Source organism: Dendrobium catenatum, unplaced genomic scaffold (assembly GCF_001605985.2).
Source record: "Dendrobium catenatum unplaced genomic scaffold, ASM160598v2 fragScaff_scaffold_1645, whole genome shotgun sequence".
In the NCBI taxonomy this organism is placed as follows: Eukaryota; Viridiplantae; Streptophyta; class Magnoliopsida; order Asparagales; family Orchidaceae; genus Dendrobium; species Dendrobium catenatum.
Window position 1 is genome coordinate 64449 of NW_021320107.1, and position 20167 is coordinate 84615.

The 20167-nt window shown below is 32.2% G+C and overlaps 1 protein-coding gene across 1 annotated transcript in view; it reads left to right on the forward strand.

Moving 5' to 3' along the window:
- Positions 1 to 18220: 18220 nt before the first annotated feature.
- Positions 18221 to 20167, forward strand: part of LOC110098820 (exonuclease 1) — a 28533-nt gene continuing 26586 nt past the window's right edge. The window contains exon 1 of the mRNA XM_020825755.2: positions 18221 to 18521. Within this exon, the coding sequence (XP_020681414.1) occupies positions 18361 to 18521 (161 nt within the window). The 5' untranslated portion in view covers positions 18221 to 18360. The remainder of the gene's footprint in view (positions 18522 to 20167) is intronic.

A 20167-nucleotide genomic window follows, 5' to 3' on the forward strand; every position in this document is an offset into this window, starting at 1 on the left:
AGAATGGGCATTAGATAATTCATGTTATGTTAGAGAAGTAAGAACTCTAAGTATGAAAAATTATTCTGTGGGCGACGCGGCACCCAGGTTGTCAGCACCGCGGTATATAGGAAAAAAAAGGAATTTTGGGTAAGCCTTGCAACACCAAGAAGCGCAGTCAAGGCGCCGAGTCTCAGGTTAGAATATTCTAGGAGAATATGGAAGATTTTCTAGGAGCGTAGCAGCGTAGCGGCGTTGGGAAGGTGAGTACCGCAACACTAGGTCAGATTAGTGATTTCAAATATTAAAAATATCTAAATCCATTTCAAAATCCAATTTTTTATCCATAAGCTTTGCTAAAATATACTGATAAAGGTGTAGAATCAAGCAATTTAATGCATGATATCCTTATTTACACAAATTGTTAAAGGAAAATTTAAGCATCTTCCTCACTTCGAACATATACCATATGAATATGACATGTCCAAATGATTGAATTTATGCATGCATAAATATATAGCAAAAAATCCCAAGCTAAGTTAGAAAGCAATTAAAATAGTTCTTTATATATCTTCTCTGAAATCCTTTTACTAAAGCGAATAATTTATTATAAGGGTATAACTAAGATGGAAATATTATCAATTGGTATTTATACATATCATATATAGTATGAGAGATTAAATGATATCAATACATAGCTTCCATATATGTCATGTTTCTCATGTATATATAACATCAAAATTCTATTGAAATTTGATCAAAAAACAAAATAACTTTCACTAGGTACTTATTCACAATGGTTTCTTTCCTTCAAAGTTTATTTATTTCTTCACATTTCTTTTTCCTTGAATACTAAGGTTTCATTTTGGATGGCTTTCTTGCTGCTTCTTAAAGCAGCTTTCTAATACAAAAATTAAAATTTTTGTACTGAAAGATGTTTTAAAGAGCAGTAAGAAAGTCGTCTCAAACGAAGCCTAATAGGCTATAATTCTAACTTTTTTTATTTTTTTGTCAACAACTCGATCATTATTTACATCAAGTTCATGCCATGTCATTCTCGAGGAACCAATATTAGTGAATTGAGTCAATTTTTGGCATCTTCGTGTAATTTGAAAGCTTGTTGATGGATGTCTTCCAACATCCATTTTTTTTTTTTTAATAAGAGATAAATTGTTTTTTGATGATGTAATAAAACTCATATTTGTTAAACAATATGCAAGAACTTTTCAGCCATACCTCCTTATAGATGGAGTAGATAATATAAAAGTTAAATTATGATTGCATTTGTAAAACATTTATGTTATAAGAATAGCTTTTGTTTATATTGTATAAACTAATCAAGATAAAGATGAGCCTTTTCATATAAAAATGTATGTCGATCTATTTGAAAAGATGTGTATTTTGCTATAAAAAAGTGTTTCATAAGAAGAAGAAGAAGAAGAAGAAGAAGAAGAATTCCCTTATGTGAGTTTGCTATATTGGTGTATCATATAATAATATTTGACCACTTTGGATACAAACTAGAATTCCTGAATGAACTTGAAAAGGATGATGAAAATGAGCATGTAACACTAAGTTCACTTTCTAGTGATCAAACCTCTCAACTCACTTGCTTCACCTAATAGCTCTATTGCTAATATTAAAATACCTTATAACTTGTTTTCCTTCAAGAAATTGGGATTTGAAGGGGCCCTATTATCACAACCCAGCCTAATATGACCCATAAATAGGACATGTTATATTGCGTTATATATTGATAGCCCAAGCCCAAGCTCAAAGTTTTAAGGATTTCTCAGAATTCTTTGAATTATATAGACTATAGAGGTTTTAATTAACTTTAGGTAAATATAAAAATAAACAAATCTACAATTTTTTTTAATCATCAAAATACATTTACAACTACATCTATACTACATAATAGGTGTCAACCAATGCAACTCAGTAGGTCACACCCATCGATCTTAATTTTTAATAATAATTCATTATATAATTAGCTGAATTTGTAGTTATTAATGATTCAATGTGCTGAGTAGATTAATGCTTGCAAGTATAAAAAATTTAAACAATAATGTATGGAAAGTAAGTATAAACAATTACTCTATATATTGGAGCAAAAAATAATAGATTTTCCTCATGACCTTATACCTCCCATCATAAACATATATCAGAATTAAGGTTTTTTATGAATTTTTATGCTAGCATATCAAAAAATAAGCTCTTATAAATCTAAATGCTTAACATATATCAGATATTCAAAATTCAGGCCCTTATGACTCCCCATACATCCCGCACAACAAAACTTCCTTCAACATCAAAGATATAAGGAACCAAACATTAAAAAAAAAAACACACACACACACATATATATATATATATATATATATATATATATATCAGTGCATTGTAGTAAATGAAATGGAAAGAGACTAATTTAGATATTCACATATTGCTTTACTGATAGGTAACATATTCAACTATTGAGTAAAATTTCACAGTTTCAGAGTTGCACTGAATTATCAGGGGTAGTTCAAGATATTGTGTTGAAGCTTTAATTATACTATAACATTATTTTCTAATATCAAAATAAAAATATAATTATATAAAAATAGCACAGTTTTCAATTTACCAAGCAATTTTTTTTTAGAAAAATACCTAAATGCACATAATATATAATCATATATATAACATACAAAATGTTACATCGTGAAAATTTTGTGAATGTAAAGTTATCCTCCATCACTAACCTCTTGAGATCAGGATCCATTGCAAGTGTGTCGAAGGTCGCAGGGTGGTCGAGGTTCACTCCATTCCACATATCCATTGTCATGCCATGATAAATGTTCTCATAATTACCAGTATAAATTTTGATTGGCTTCTCTTCTAATAATCCATATTTTAATCTAGTTAAATAAATTTTTTAGGAATCATTATAAGTACAAATCACAAATCATCTTCACCATAACACATATATTATAGTTTTTAACTACACTAAATTTTTTTTGTAATTTTTTATCATTAGTATAAATTCTTAAGAAATTAACACAACTCAATACAGTGTTAGTTTTGAGAATGTTAGATGTTTATTTTGCAAACTAATTTCACCATAATTTTTTTAAATAAAATGACTTATTTAATGAATATATTTCTATAATTTTTAAAGCCCTAAAATTTTATATAAATTTTATATTAAAATTTGATTAAATTATATAATTATTTTATTATAAAAATATCTTAAACCACTAAAGCCATTATAATATCTTTTCTCTTCTAATTTTGGCTAATAGAGAGCCTATTAAGGGAATTATAGAGAAAAAGAAACTTATGATTTGAAAGTTGTAGAGCAAATTTTCGTCCATTGACCTTATTGAGAGATTTGCTCATCTTATTGTAAAAAATCATTATCCTATTTTAGATTTAATTAGTAATTTGGTATTTTGTATTTCCATTACTTAAAAAGAGGATAATTTTATATGGGTAAAAGTTTTACTACATAGCTTTTTATATGTTAGAGATATTGATATTATGAACGTTTTGTGTATTTATTTGAGATTTTTTATCAGATAATTTTTAAAAAATAGTAATTTTTATCAATTCAGAAATTTATTTGACGTCTAAAAATAGTGTCTTTGTCCAGTTAAAGCTTCATCATGTTATATAAGATTTTTGTCAATTTGATTAATTTCTAAAAATATGAATTTTTAATCAATAGGATTTTTTGTTACCTGCTAACAGAATATTTTGATAATTTTTGAATTAAGCTCAATTTTTATTTATTTATTATATTGCATTAGAAATAAATGTGGACATGTGATTGATTAATAGCCTATTAGATATTTTTTTTTTTTATATCCTTTCAGTGTTGAATGACTCAATCAAAGCTGCCTAAAATAAATGGGACAATTAGGATGTGAGTAATTCTAACAGGCAATTACATGCACATAATTTGAGAAAAGCCTATATATTTAAGTGTTTTATTATAATAGCCTACGTCCATTATAAAATTACAGGAGGATTTCACCATGAAGGAAAAATAAATATAGAAAGTCCACATCTTCACCAAGTAAGAGGGAACAAAGGGGAAATAAAGAAAAAAAAATTCAAAATTGAGGTCTGTAATTTATTTGAGAAACCACGAAAGCAAAAAAAAAGAAAAATAAAAAATTTAAACAAACCATATATTAATGCCAAACAAAAGTTACAAGACCAAATAAAAAAACCCCAGGGAACAAAGAAAAAACAAATACATGGGAAATCCGATCCCGAGGGCTCAGTAAAATGCCGAGACTACCAGCTACCCAAAAGCCAAGCTCAGACCGTCCAATTTGGAGCAGAAACAACACAATCAAGCAAAGGATCCCCTCCAAAGGTTGCCATGAGCCAATCCAATAGAGAAGCGAGCTCCAGCCACATCATAGCCCAGCCAATATGAAATAGAAATCAGATAGCACCAAAAACCACGCACGATGTAAGAGAAACTGTCAACCATAAGGACTCCAACGTCACCAAAAAATATCCATCCACCCACACACATCATCTTTCACGTCTGTCCCTTCCACGATAAGCAACAGACACAACCGGAGTGTCCCGCAGCATATCAAAAGAATTTCCTGGATCATCATCCCCAACATAAGAGGAGACATAATCAGAGTCAGAAAACCCATGACAGAAATCAAGATGCACACGAAGGTTCAACCCAGAAAGCAAATATGCATTCATGAACAAAGAAAACAAATAAAAATATTTGCAATGGAATTTTGAATTTTCTATAGCCTTCAAAATTTTTATCTATTTCATTTTTATCCCTAACATATTCCCTTTAAAATTTAGTCCTAAGTAGAAAACTAGAATTAACAATCATGTGCTTAATTACTGCAAAAATTTTACCGTTCAAATTGGCACATATCAACAATCGAATAGAGATCATAGCGAGGCATCTTGTTTCCAAAGAATTTTCTTTCAAGAATTCCTTTTTCGAGCAGATTAAAGGAGTGGTCTGGAAGATAACATCTTTGTCAGGCACATTAATTAGAACTGCCCTTCCCTGCAAAACTTTGAAGTTTAGAATGTTGATAGGCGATTAGATTTCATTATAATGCCTGTGATGAGAAGAGATTTAGAACAAATACATCATGGAAGCATTCAAATGCAGAGATCATCGCACAAGTATTCCAGGTGCACTCAATGCTTCGATCAACTTTTCTTATATTCTTCTTCTTGTTTGGGTACCCTCTCAAGAGAAATGAGGGGGACTATTTATAATTTCTTGAGGATGGCATGATGAAAATGAGCATGTAACATTAAGTTCACTTTCTAGTGATCAAACCTCTCAACTCACTTGCTTCACCTAATAGCTCTATAGCTAATATTAAAATACCTTATAACTTATTTTTCTTCAAGAAATTGGGATTTGAAGGGGTCCTATTATCACAACCCAGCCCAATATGACCCATAAATAGGACATGTTATATCGTGTTATATATTGATAGCTCAAGCCCAAGCTCAAAGTTTTAAGGATTTCTCATAATTCTTTGAATTAGATAGACTATAGAGCTTTTAATTAACTTCATATAAATAGAAACTTAAACAAATCTACAAATTTCTTTTATTTATTTATTTAACATCAAAATACATTTACAACTACATTTATACTACAATACATAATTATAGACCAAAATAGAGCAAAAAAAAAAAAAGAAATAGTCACGAATAAAAAATAGAAAATACATATAGCTATAAACTTGGACATATTAGAATATGGGACCATCGTTACTCAACAGACTATTTCCGTTTACCCTGGCCTGAAATAAAATGCAGAATACGTGTCAACCAACACAACTCAGTAGGTCACACGCCTCGATCTAAATTTTTAATAATAATTCATTATCTAGTTAATTGGACTTTTAGTTATTACAATTCAATGTGCTGAGCAGATTAATGCTTGCAAGTATAAAAAATTTAAACAATACTGTATGAAAAGTAAGTAAACAATTACTCTATATATTATAACAAAAAATAATATATTTTCCTCATGACCCTATACCTCTCATCATAAACATATGTCAGAATTGAATCTTTTATAGATTCTTGTGCTAGCATATCAAAAAATAAACCCTTATAACTCTAAATGTTTAACATATATCAGATATTCAAAAACTCAAGCCCTTATGACTCCCCATACATCCCGCACAACAAAACTTCCTTCAACATCAAAGATCTAAAGAATCAAACATTAAAAAAAACGTATATATCATTGCATTGTAGTAAATGAAATTGAAATAGACTAATTTAAAAATTCACATATTGCTTTATTGGTAAGTAACATATTCAACTACTAAGTAAAATTTCACAGTTTCAGAGTTGCACTAAATTATCAGGAAGTAGTTCAAGATATTGTTTTGAAGCTTTAATTATACGGTAACATTATTTTCTAAGATCAAAATAAAATTATAATTAGATAAAAATAGCACACTTTTCAATTTACCAAGCAAATTTTTTTTTAGAAAAATACCTAAATGCACATAATATATAATCATATATATAACATACAAAATGTTACATTGTGAAAATTTTGTGAATGTAAAGTTATCCTCCATCACTAACCTCTTGAGATCAGGATCCATTGCAAGTGTGTCGAATATCGCAGGGTGCATGACCGTATGGTCGAGGTTCACTCCATCCCACTCATGTAATGCCATGCCATGATAGAGGTTCTGATAATTAGCAGTATAAATTTTGATTGGCTTCTCTTCTTGCTTTATGGTTTTGAATTATTACAGTATGTGAGGTCGGTATACATTAAGTGCTTTTTTCCTTGTGTTTCTTATGAAGGTTGAGAACGAAGAACTTGGCCTCAAGCATGAGTGTCAAGGAGTTGCTGTAGCGGTGATTAAGAAATTACTTCTCTTTCTTTTAGCATATCAATTTCCACCTGAATTCAATCCCTTGGAATAAGTCCATGAATTCCTCCCATTGCTCCATGGTGACCTCTAGACCCTCCGACCTTTCGTTTGGGACGGTTTTCTTATTGCTTTGTTATACTAGAAAGCTTCTTTAAGAAGCAGTAAGAAAGTCATCTCAAACGAAGCCTAAGTCATCCTACTTTGCAACTTGAAGGAAACACATATAGGGAGAGATTTTGGAGCTACGCCATGTCTCAACAGCGTTGTACATCTCATTTGGCAAGAATCATATATATTTCTCTAAAGCAACGATTTTAAAATGCCGCTAATAAATGTTGCGAAAAATATCATTTTTTATTAGTGTAAGCTCACCATCAACATACGAGAATTCCATGGCATCTTTCCAAATGAGATGTACAAGGCTGCTAATTAAGACACACCTTAGCTCCAAAATCACTCCCTATATGCATTGCCTTCGAGTTCCAAAGAAGGATGACTCAATAGGGTCTAAACATAGCCATAGAGCAAGGGGAGGCAATTGTGGACTTCTTCCAAGGGATTGAATTCATGTGGAAATTGATATGCCAAAAGAAAGAAAAGTCAATTTTCAATCACCACCACAACAACTCCATAACGCTCATACTCGAGACCAAATTCTTCGTTCTCATTCTTCACAAGAAGCACAAGGAAAAAACACTTAATGTATACTTGCCTCACGTACTACAACAGTTAAAAAACATCAAGCTGGAAGAAAAGCCAATCAAAATTTATATTGGAAATTATCAGAACGTTGTATCGTGGTAAGCATGACATGCGTGGGATGGAGTGATCCTCGACCACCCTACAACCTTCGACGCACTTGTAATGGATCTTGAACTTAAAAGGTCAATGATGGAGAGTATAATAATCCATATTTTAATCTAGTTAAATAAATTTTTTAGGAATCATTATAAGTACAAATCACAAATCATCTTCACCATAACACATATATTATAGTTTTTAACTACACTAAATTTTTTTTGTAATTTTTTATCATTAGTATAAATTCTTAAGAAATTAACACAACTCAATACAGTGTTAGTTTTGAGAATGTTAGATGTTTATTTTGCAAACTAATTTCACCATAATTTTTTTAAATAAAATGACTTATTTAATGAATATATTTCTATAATTTTTAAAGCCCTAAAATTTTATATAAATTTTATATTAAAAATTGATTAAATTATATAATTATTTTATTATAAAAATATCTTAAACCACTAAAGCCATTATAATATCTTTTCTCTTCTAATTTTGGCTAATAGAGAGCCTATTAAGGGAATTATAGAGAAAAAGAAACTTATGATTTGAAAGTTGTAGAGCAAATTTTCGTCCATTGACCTTATTGAGAGATTTGCTCATCTTATTGTAAAAAACATAAATTTATGAAGAAAATTCATCTCTTAGTAGCTCATTTGTTAGCTCTAGCTTCATCTTGAAAATTATCTTTTGTAGTTAGATTACATGCCCTCTTGCAGAAGCTATTATTATGTACGAACACCGGACGGGACAACCGTCTGGTTAATCGCTGGGTACCCAACGATACCGAGGGGTACCGAGCTGGGTACCCAACAATGGAGTGACATGGCGCATTTTTATTGGTCTTCAGACAGTCTCAGGACTCCGCACAAAATAATATATCCTCTTGAAGACTCAAGTGCATCCCCTCTAAGAGTACAAAACCGTCCTTCATATATATATATAGAGCTATGAGTTTCAACAAAATTTATAATTCCTACATTGGAGCTTTGGTCTTCATCTTGAACTAGGGTTAACTATCTTCATTTAGAGTGATTAGGATTGAAAATGAGAGAATTTTCTGCTACATTTTTAAGCTTCAATTTTCTCGCCAATAGGAAGGTATATATTGTCAAGGCTTGATGGAGCTTGTGCAAGTGATGATAATCAGTTTATTGGAATTAAAAAACTTTCCATCTTCATGTAAGAGTAATTCAAATTAGAGGAAACATGCCCCCTAAAAATGATATAGATTTTTAAGATATATTTGAAATCATTAAGTCTTGATAGAAATATGCTATAGTTGAATGTTTCAAAGAGCAACAAAATACTACACCCTAGTTGGAAGATAATGACGCCAAATTCTCAATCTATAAGGAAATCAAGTATCTTTTGATACTTATGCCTATTATGGTTTTTGAGAAGTAGAATATTTTGTAAAAAGAATTAGAATATATTTTGATATGGGTATTGATAATATATCTTATGAGGCGTATGCCTTTTGAGATTTTTGGGAGGATATTGACGCGCAGGCTGTGCTAGGATTTTGTACACGAGTTAAAATTACAATAATGCACAATGAAAATATGTTTATATTTTCTTTGATATAAAAGCCAACTAGATATGCAAGTATATATGTTGATCAAGTAACAAAGTCATTGAGGGAGTGTCGATCCCATGAGGTAGTGTTCTTCTTATATGCAATCAAACAAGTATTGTTTACTACCGATGCAAGATTTATTCTGCTGAATGAGAATTGGAGGTTTTTAAGTTTTTGCCACTGATAAAGAATTCACAATAAAAAGATATTCCAATATAAATAAAATATTTTTGGACTAATGTATACAAAATAATAAAGTTTTTTCAATGAGAGTACTTTTAAATTTAGATGTGGATTAGAGCATGCGCATCCTGAGATCTTTGTCAAGCTTATGGATGTGAAAAAGAAGGTTAATAGCCTTCATATAGTGCTATTATCTCTATAGAATCTAAATATTTTAAACATCATATGTCTAGGCATACCGATATTCCATTTTAATACTCTTATTTATTCTAATATTCCTCTGTCAGGTAATATATCACACTAGATTTTAACTATACACATGATCATTATATGTATTAAATTAAGAACATGATATATTGAAAACACCCATTAATTTATTAAAGACATGCACAAGAGTCTATATTACTACTTGCAATATATTTACATCATTAGCCAAAAACTTAGAGATTAGTCATGCAAAGATAACAGAAAAAGCAAACACATCTTCATTTCAATTCAAAAGACAATATACAATAGAGATAGAAAATATAAAACCTGGAAGGTACAATAGATCTTATCCACACTCCATCCTCCTATAGTAGGCATGTTTTACACAGTATAGGCTAAAGATCTCCAAATGAATATATATTGCACTTTCCTAGCCTCACTTGGACTTTACTCCAATAGAGCACTAAACAAATAAACTCAAAAGTACATAGCTCTACTGAAAGTGACAAAACTCCCATACAAAAGAAAAAAAATATTTAAAGTGTAAAAATGGCCTCAAGTGCCACGGTGTTCAACATGGTAGCGCTACGGTGTTGCTAAATAAACTAGCACCTCGATGCTTAAATATTGTTTGATCCACTGTGGCGCTAGGCTAAACTAACACAGCTTTTGACTCAACCAGCCTGCCATGGTTCCGAGAGCTGCGATTCTTGCCTTGGTTACGCCAGGGCGAAGATTTTTACTTGAAATTCTAGAGCGGCCATCATTGTAATGTCAAAATTGAGTGTTGAGGCATTGTGAATGAGGAGGTTGCGGTGATGGATCTAGTAGCGCTGCAACACTAGTTCAACACTTGAGAAATTTTATATTTTCTTGAGATTTTCTACACAAACATAACTAAAATAACATGTTTTCATTGAAATTTAATAACAATAAATATTACTAAATTTTCACTTAACAAACATATATATTCTAAGGCTTTAGTCATATGAGATTTTTAAAGAATCAAAGAATCTTGTATCTTCTATGACTTTTTTGCCTTATTAGTTTTTTAGAGAATCTAAGAATATGTACCTTATGAGATTTTTAGTCTTTTACGATTTTTGAAAAAAATAAAAAATATATATTTTATGTGGCTTTTATCATGCTAAGTTTTTTTAAAACCAAGGAAACTTGGAAATTTTTTAGGCTTTTAACCTTATGAGATTTTTGGAGAATTTATTCCTTCTTAATTTTATGCCTTCTTTGATTTTCAAAGAAGCAAAGAAACTTAGGCATATTGAGATTGTTAGCTTTCTAATACTTTTAATTAATTAAAGAAACTTGTATTTTTCTAGTGATAACCCCATTTACTTCAGCTTCCCATTATTAAGGCAATCTAATAGGCATTCCTGTTAGGTGATTATGTCCACAACTAGCTTGCCATGAAGGCTATCTCTTGGGCAGAACTTTTATGAGGTTTTATAAGATGTAATATTATTTATATAATAAATTATTTTATTAGCAATTTAAATAAGAATTTATTTGAAAGATAAATCTTTTTCTCAAACAAAAGTGATCGTACAAATTATTTTAAATTTTCTAATGAGATGAGATGCACATCTTTTGGTTGCTTTAGTGATGAAATATTCTAGTGTATGAGAAAAATAGGTTGTGATGGTTAATTTTGATAATTTATTTATCACTACTCTTCTAATCTCCTTTATTGTGAGGTTGGCTATCTACATATTGTTTTTGTAAAAAATAGTCGAAGTCCCCTTGGTTAATTAAAATTTTAGATTTCTATTAAAATATTATTCTTATATGTATTTAATGGGGTGTAGTTGGGTTGACTCAAATTGAATTTAATGAGAAGGGCGCCTCTAATCTTTTGACTTTTTTTTATTGTTTTCATCAAGAGGCTCGATCAAAAATTTTTTTTAATTCTTTTATTTACTTAAGAATTATTCAAATTTCTTTTTATAGATGCTTATGACCTCATTATCATTAGTTTGTGCTTCTAATCATGGACAATTGAGCGATTATGTTAAAATGATAATGACTAGGCAGCATTGATCGAATGACGATACTCGAAAGATAGTAGTTGTTGGCATGATCATTAGCATCAAACATTGGGCAGAGTTGTAGAGTTTTTTAGACCTCCATGCTCTTTCTAATCTCAAAGTCTAAGTCTTCTTTAATGTAATTTGCATTTTGATAATTTGGCCAAAATTCAACAACACTATCAAATTGCCCATATTGAATCCTTTGACGATTGGCAGTTATATTCAACATTTAAATACGCTAACAACCATAGAATTAAATGATCTTAGGCTCATTTAATTTGCTTCATTGAGCCATTTTATTTGATCACCAACATGCCATATTTTGAGATTATTTGTGTAACATCCCACTCTTAATTTATTGAGATATTGTCTGCTTTGGCTTAAATTCTCATAGTTTTGTCATGTTGGTGAAACTTCCCAGGAGATTACCCATCCCATAATTTTTCTAGGATAAGCATGTTTAACTGTGGAGTTTCTTTAATAAAATTACAGTCATTACACCAAAAGGTGCCTTGATGTTTAAGAGTTTTTTTGTTTTACTTAAGTGTTTCGCAATCTCCCCCACTTAAGTGACTATTGCTTTCGTTAGGGGTGTCCATTTTGAGTCACACGTCGGGTTCGGGTCGAACCCGGAACTATTTGGGTCAACTCGAACCCGACTTGTGACGACGTTCGACTTCGCTCTTTGGATGACATTCCTTTCCATGTTTCCAGTCGGATAAGAAGTTACAACCTTTTGATTAGAAACAGCGACCAGAGTTCGCTCGTTGGTCGACTCCCTGCTAGCTCCTTCATTGATGTTCGATTTCGCTCCTTGGACGATGTTCCCTTTCGATCAGATCAAAAGTTACAACCTTTTGATCGGAAACAACTACGGGAGTCGCTGGCGGTCTCCCCACTCCTTCATTACTGTTCGACTTCGCTCCTTGGACGATGTTCCCTTTCAATCGGATCGAAATTTACAACCTTTTGATCGAAAGCAATGATGGGAGTTTGCTCGCTGGCTGGCTCCCCGCTCCTTCATTGTTGTTTGACTTCACTCCTTGGACAACATTCCCTTCCGATCGAATCATAAGTTACAACATTTTGATCGGAAGCAACGACAGGAGTTCGCTCGCTGTGAAGTTAACTTTCTCCCTTTCGTGCACTTCTTCGGGTCAAAATTGGGCCATTGTTAGGTTTCCGGGTCAACCCGAACCTAACCCAGAATTTGAAACGGGTCGAAAATCAGGACCCAAACCCAAAATTTTTGTGTTGGGTTCTATTCAGGTTTTTGGTCGTGTGAATTTTTGGCACCCCTAGTTCTCGTTAGTATCTTTATCTCGAAATCATCCACCAGGAATATATGATTCTAGAGGTGGCGCATACAAGTTCAAAGTGGGTACTAATGTCATTTAGCACTTTGTCCCATATATGATTCAAGAGGTGGCTTCCATGGCATAACACTTTGTCTTGTATGATATTTAGTTCTTATCTTTTAGTTGGTGTATTGCTCTGATACCATTGGTAACTGCCCAAACTTTTCATTATTGAGAAATTATCCGTTTTGGCGTAAAGGCCTCATGATTTTATCCCATTGCAGTAACTTCGCATGAGGTCACCCATCTCAAAATTTTTCTGAGATAAGCATACTTAACTTTAGTTTTTTTTTTTAATAAAATTCTAACTATTCCAACAAAATATCCCTCAGTGTTTAAAAGTTTATTTTTCTTTTCTTAAGAGTTTCGCAATCTCTTTCCACTTAAGTAGCTGATATCCTTATCAGTATCTTTATACAAGATTCATCTACCAGATATATAAGATTCTAGAGGTGGCTCCTACAAGTTCACGTGGTGACTCCCTCCACATAATATCTCTTTTATTGATGGTTGAGAAAATTAATGAAAGGTTTAAATGACCCAATCCTTCTTTTAGATATTAGAGCATCACATATCTGGTTGTACTGGTTCGATTTGAAAGGCGGATAGTTAATTATGGGATATTACACTTTGCTCATAATGACAATCTACAAACAAGATATGATGCAACATCTTGAGTTTATAAACCCTTGCATCACCTAATATGGCGCATCAATTTCCCAAGTTCTCTTAACTCAATATACTCTGACCTAATCGGTTACTCTCTAACTACATATAGATGGAGTTATAGGCACAATGACCTAACACATTTAAGTTCTACTATGCAACATGCCAATAGTGTTCATCATAGTGATGTTCACTCATTATGTAATTTGTTAAGAAGATTTATGCTTCTTGAAGCTATTTTGCCTCAAATAATAAACCATTTAGAGATATTTACTTAAAAGTACTAATATAATAATATTAGAGTAAGTACTTGATCCCCAAAAGAAGCATGGAACGATTTTGATAGGTTCATGAAATCCATTAAAGATTCACCAAACTGTTCCCAAGGACAACCATCATCTCATTATAGCATCAATGCAAGAAGAACATCATAAACTAACTATAATCATGTTGCCTATCTCTATTTGAAGATCAAACATTATGTAATACTTTTGCTAATTCTGTATTAATGCTTATTAATGCTATTTAAGAAAGCTCACAACCTTATCATTACAAGTAATGCTTATTATTGCTGTGTAATGTGTATATGAATTAACATATGTGCGTCTGATGTCATGCTCCCATCCTTGAATTGCCTAAGAAGCACTATATATACCAATGACCCTCTAGCTATTTAAGGATGAACTATTTTTGTAATGATAACTTACCAAGTCCTCATCTTTTATTTTCCCCCACATTCACGAGTTATTCATTATCTATGTAAATTTTTTTTTTCTTTTAACTTTATATGAGTGAAAATGTATGAGTAAAAAAAAAAATCTCTCACATAAATATATTTCACACAAAAAAAAATTGTTAACTCTCTATTTTTGTGTTATTATGCTCTCTCTTAAAAATTTTCAAATTGATCCAATCATCCAATCTTTAGTATGAATATATTCCTTATTGTTTTTGGGGGGACTCATGTTTAAGAAAATATAAGAGTAAGTGAGCATTGAGCAACTAGACGCAAGGTATATATTGTCAAGGCTTGATGGAGCTTGTGCAAGTGATGATAATCAGTTTATTGGAATTAAAAAACTGTCCATCTTCATGTAAGAGTAGTTCAAATTAGAGGAAACATGGCCCCTAAAAATGACCAAGTCTTATATAGATTTTTAAGATATATTTGAAATCATTAAGTCTTGAAGAAATATGCTATAGTTGAATGTTTCAAAGAGCAACAAAATACTACACCTTAGTTGGAAGATAATGACGACAAATTCTCAATTTATAAGGAAATCAAGTATCTTTTGATACTTATGCCTTCTAAGGTTTTTGAGAAGTGGAATATTTTTGTAAAAAGAATTAGAATATATTTTGATATGGGTATTGATAATATATCTTATGAGGCTTATGCCTTTTGAAATTTTTGGGAGGACATTGATGTGCGGGCTATGCTATGATTTTGTACACGAGTTAAGATTACAATAATGCGCAATGAAACTATGTTTATATTTTCTTTGATATAAAAGCCAACTAGATATGCAAGTATATATGTTGATCAAGTAACAAAGTGATTGAGAGAGTGTCGATCCCATGAGATAGTGTTCTTCTTATATGCAATCAAACTAGTATTGTTTACTGCTTATGCAAGATTTATTCTACTGAATGAGAATTGGAGGTTTTTAAGTTTTTGCCACTGACAAAGAATTCACAAGAAAAATATATTCTAATATAAATAAAATATTTTGGACTAATGTATACAAAATAATAAAGTTTTTTCAATGAGACTTTTAAATTTTGATGTGGATTAGAGCATGTGTATCCCAAGATCTTTGTCAAGCTTGTGGAGGTGAAAAAGAAGGTTAATAGCCTTCATATAGTGCTATTATCTCTATAGAACGGTATAACCTAAATATTTTAAACATCATATATGTCTAGGCATATCGATATTCCATTTTAATACTCTTATTTATTATAATATTCCTCCATCGGGTAATATATCACACTAGATTTTAACTATACACATGACCATTATGTGTATTAAATTAAGAACATGATATATTGAAAACACCCATTAATTTATTGAAGGCATGCACAAGAGTCTAAATTACTACTTGCAATATATTTACATCATTAGTCCAAAACTTAGAGACTAGTCATGCAAAGATAACAGAAAAAGCAAACACATCTTCATTTCAATCCAAAAGAAAAGTTACAATAGAGATAGAAAATATAAAACCCGGAAGGTACAATAGATCTTCTCCACACTCCTTCCTCCTATAGTAGGCGTGTTTTATACAATATCGGCTAAAGATCTAAAAATGAATATATATTGCATTTTCCTAGCCTCACTTGGACTTTACTCCAATAGAGCACTAAACAAATAAACTCAAAAGTACATAACTCTACTGAAAGTGACAGAACTCCCAAACAAAAGAACTAAAAAAATATTTAAAGTGTAAAAATGGCCTCAAGTGCCACGGTGTTCAACATGGTAGCGCTACGGTGTTGCTAAATAAACTAGCACCTCGATGCTTAAATATTATTTGATCCACTGTGGCGCAAGGCTAAAATAACACCGTTTTTGACTCAACCAGCGTACCATGGTTTTTGACTCAAGCAGCCCGTCGGGTCAACCCGAACCCGATTCGTTTTGAAATCGGATCGGGTCGAAACCGAATTTTCCGGGTCAGATTTTCGTGTCGTGTCAAATATTGACATCCATAATGGCAACTTATATTAACAATGCCAAAATATATTGTTATTAATGCTATTCAAGAAAGCTCACAACCTTATCATTACAAGTAATGCTTATTATTGATGTGTATATGAATTAACAAATGTGCGTCTGATGTCATTCTCCCATCCAATGACCCTCTAGCTATTTAAGGATGAACTATTTTTGTAATGATAACTTACCAAGTCCTCATCTTTTATTTTCCCCCACATTCACGAGTTATTCATTATCTATGTAATTTTTTTTTTCTTTTAACTTTATATGAGTGAAAATGTATGAGTAAAAAAAAAATTCTCTCACATAAATATATTTCACAAAAAAAAAAAAAATGTTAACTCTCTATTTTTGTGTTATTATGCTCTCTCTTAAAAATTTTCAAATTGATCCAATCATCCAATCTTTAGTATGAATATATTCCTTATTGTTTTTGGAGGTACCCATGTTTAAGAAAATATAAGAGTAAGTGAGCATTGAGCAACTAGACGCAAAATGAGAATTTTTTTACTTTTCACGTGCCATTTTTAACTTTTCACTCTCTCTCCTCTCATTTGGTTCTCAAAAAGTTGTTCTTCCAATCCTTCAGTATTTTCATTATCCAGGATTAGGAAGGGGTATTAGAAGTTCATCTACTTACTCAGCAATTAAAAACAGGTGAAGCATGTTGCGTCTTTGTTGCGCTTTTACTGTGTTTTATATGTGCTTTCACAATATTTTTTTGCTTTAATGGTATCATTTCTTATAACTATTATGTAAATAGTTATTTTCACTATACTTTCTTATTTCAGCTGATTTTGTGTTTTCGTTGCGCTGTCGTTGTGCTTTATCTGCATATTCGTTGTGCTATCAAGAGATATACGAAAGCACAGCCAAAGCGCATCAACAACGAGTTGAATGTGCGGAAAAAACACATCAAAAGCGCAATGGAATTGCAGAAAATAGCAGAAATAGTACTTTCACTATGCTTTTGGAGCATTTTTACTTTGTCATCGCTGAGTTTTAGCTGTGCATTTGATGTTCTTTTGCTACGTCTTTACCGCGCTTTAGCTGTATTTTTTGGCGCTTTTGCTTGTCTACCTAATATGCATTTTACATCTTATTCACCGAGTTTTTTTTTTAATGTTTTGCAAAAGGCTCCTTATTCTAGTCCAGTTACTTCTCTTTATTAAGTTTCATCCTTCAAAAATATTTGTGATTCATTTCTCAAAATAATTCACAAAAATTTTGAGAACACTTTGAGGACTCTGAGCATTCATCTGTTCTTGATGTTCATAGAAAAAGCACAATAGCATATTGCAAAGTTCTTCGATACTCATTATTTAAGTATTTATTTCTACACAACTTTTGAAACCCTTAAAACAACTTAATTTAACGTAAAAAAATTACCAATAAGTTGAAACCTACAATAGTTTCAACCAATTTAACTTCCGATTGTTGAAAGTTTCTATACCTCTTTTCAGCATTCGTGTCCAGTGAGCATTCCATCTCCGTGAATATCTCAAAGTTCTTTTGTTTTTTCTTTCTGAGCAGGTATAAGAAGTCCTAAATATTTGGATTTGGGAGCTCTCGTTGGTTTTTTGAAGCGCAAACCCTAAACCCTATCGCTTAAAAGGTAAAAATATTTAGGATCGATCGGACTAACAAGACATAAAGAAAAAATAATACGCATAAGAAAAATCCACGTGTCTCCTCTAATATCTCCTCCAAATAATTTCTGGAGACGTAGACCAGTCCGAATTTAGGTCAAAATTATTATTATTATTTTTTAATTTTGTTAACAAAAAATTTCCCGTTATTTTACGCTTCCCGCCATTTCTGCGCCTCCTCGACGACAGTGTCAGGGTTTACGCATCTTCATCCGGCTCATTGATTTGGGAATGTTAGAAAGCGTTCCTGGGTTTGGAGAGGAGAAAGGGCCAGGGAAGTGATGGGGATCCAGGGTTTGCTGCCGCAGCTGCGATCAATCATGCAGCCTATCCATGTGCAGGATCTTCGCGGGCAGACCGTGGCGGTGGATACTTACTCCTGGCTTCACAAGGGCGCTATCTATTGCAGTCTCCAGCTTTGCAAGGGCATACCTACCACTAAGTAATTATCCGCATTCTTCTTTTTATGTGGTTTTGTGATGAATTAGGGTTCTTTAGTTTTCTGCGTGTTTTTTATTTTTTTTTGATGGGTTGTGTCATTATCTGAATGAAACCCATTTAGAAAGATATGACTTGAAGTTGCTGAAATGATTTTACTTTGGAAGTTAAGTGGTTTCTCCTGAAATGTAAGGGCGTGGGAAGGCTTTGGATATTGTCTGTTAGATTCTTGGGGTTTCTTTTTTCTCCTTTTCCTTTAATTTTTTTTTGTTAAATAATGGACAAGTCTATCTTTTGCATATTTCCTAATATTCAGTACGTTTGAATTCTTGATTCACAGCTAACATGTGAAGGATAGACTTCAAAACAGGCCATCTCTTGACTAGATGAAGGGCCATTCATGGGGAACTTATTGAGGAGTATAGTTTTTTAATTGTTTTAAAACCCTTTGTATCCGTTCATGGATTGCTCTTTTGATATATAATTCTTTTAGCTTTTTGTTTTTTTAAATGTTCTTTTTTTTGAAGTTATTGTGTTTTACTGAATTTTGGCATATTCAAGTTTCATCACTTCCTTGCTATTAGGAGTTGTCATTATTGACAACTTCATTTTAGCCTTACTTGGCCTCTGCTTCGAACAGGCAAATCTGTTCCTCACTGTTTTTCAATGCAAACTATTACTCGGAAACTATGGGGACGCCAAGGGAATACTATTGCAGGGTTTGAAGAGGGGTTGCTTTACAGTCATAAATTGCATTGTAGAGATTCAATTTTACTGATTCAAACTTGTCAGAATGGAAACAATCTAACCATAGTCAAGCGCATACTGTAATGCTATAATGAGAGCATTAAATTTAATATGGAATCACGAGTATGTTGTGTTGCAAAGTATACATTGAAGAGAAAACACAGACAAAGAAAAAGAAGCTCATATTTCTGTTGTTTTGTTTTAATATAGCCTATTGACGTAGAAAGGGAGCGGCTTTGCTAGGGAGAGGTGGAGATCCTCCACCCAATGTCTTCAAAGTTTCCGGGTCCGCCATTCATGGGTGCTTGCCAACAAATCTCCTTAGCACTGGGTAGGCCTCTTGAGTGGTGGCAAAGAGAAAGAAGTTTCTCTTGCACTTGAAGAGGAAACAAACTCCCAACTTCGTTCTCTCAAAATCTGAAAACAGTTTCAGACCTTTAACAAAAATTTGAGAGAAATTCTCAGATTTTAGTGGACAAGGATCTAGAGATAGTTGAGGGAGAAGTCTATCCTTAATGGAGAAAAGAAAGACTGAGAAGAAATTCCAATCCACAGGTCTTGACTAGAGAAGTTTGCTGAAGCAATTAGGAGAAGAGGGGGACGGCGGGACAACATGGAGATTTAATGGATTTCAATTCCCCAAAATCAGTGATTTGATTTGGGGAATTAGAATATGAATTAAAGCTGAAGAAAATGTACTGGGCTGCAGATTTGCCTTCTAAATCAGTAGTTCTAAGGGCCTTCAGATGTCGAGGATGCAAGTCAATAGCATAGAATTTCCGCTGCTGCTTTGGGGAGCAAGGGAGTTTATGATTTGTGGGCTGTTGAAGACATTAGTAGAGGAAAACCAACAGAAAAAACCTGGGGGAAATTCGGCCAGCAGGGAATACGGGAAGGAAATTC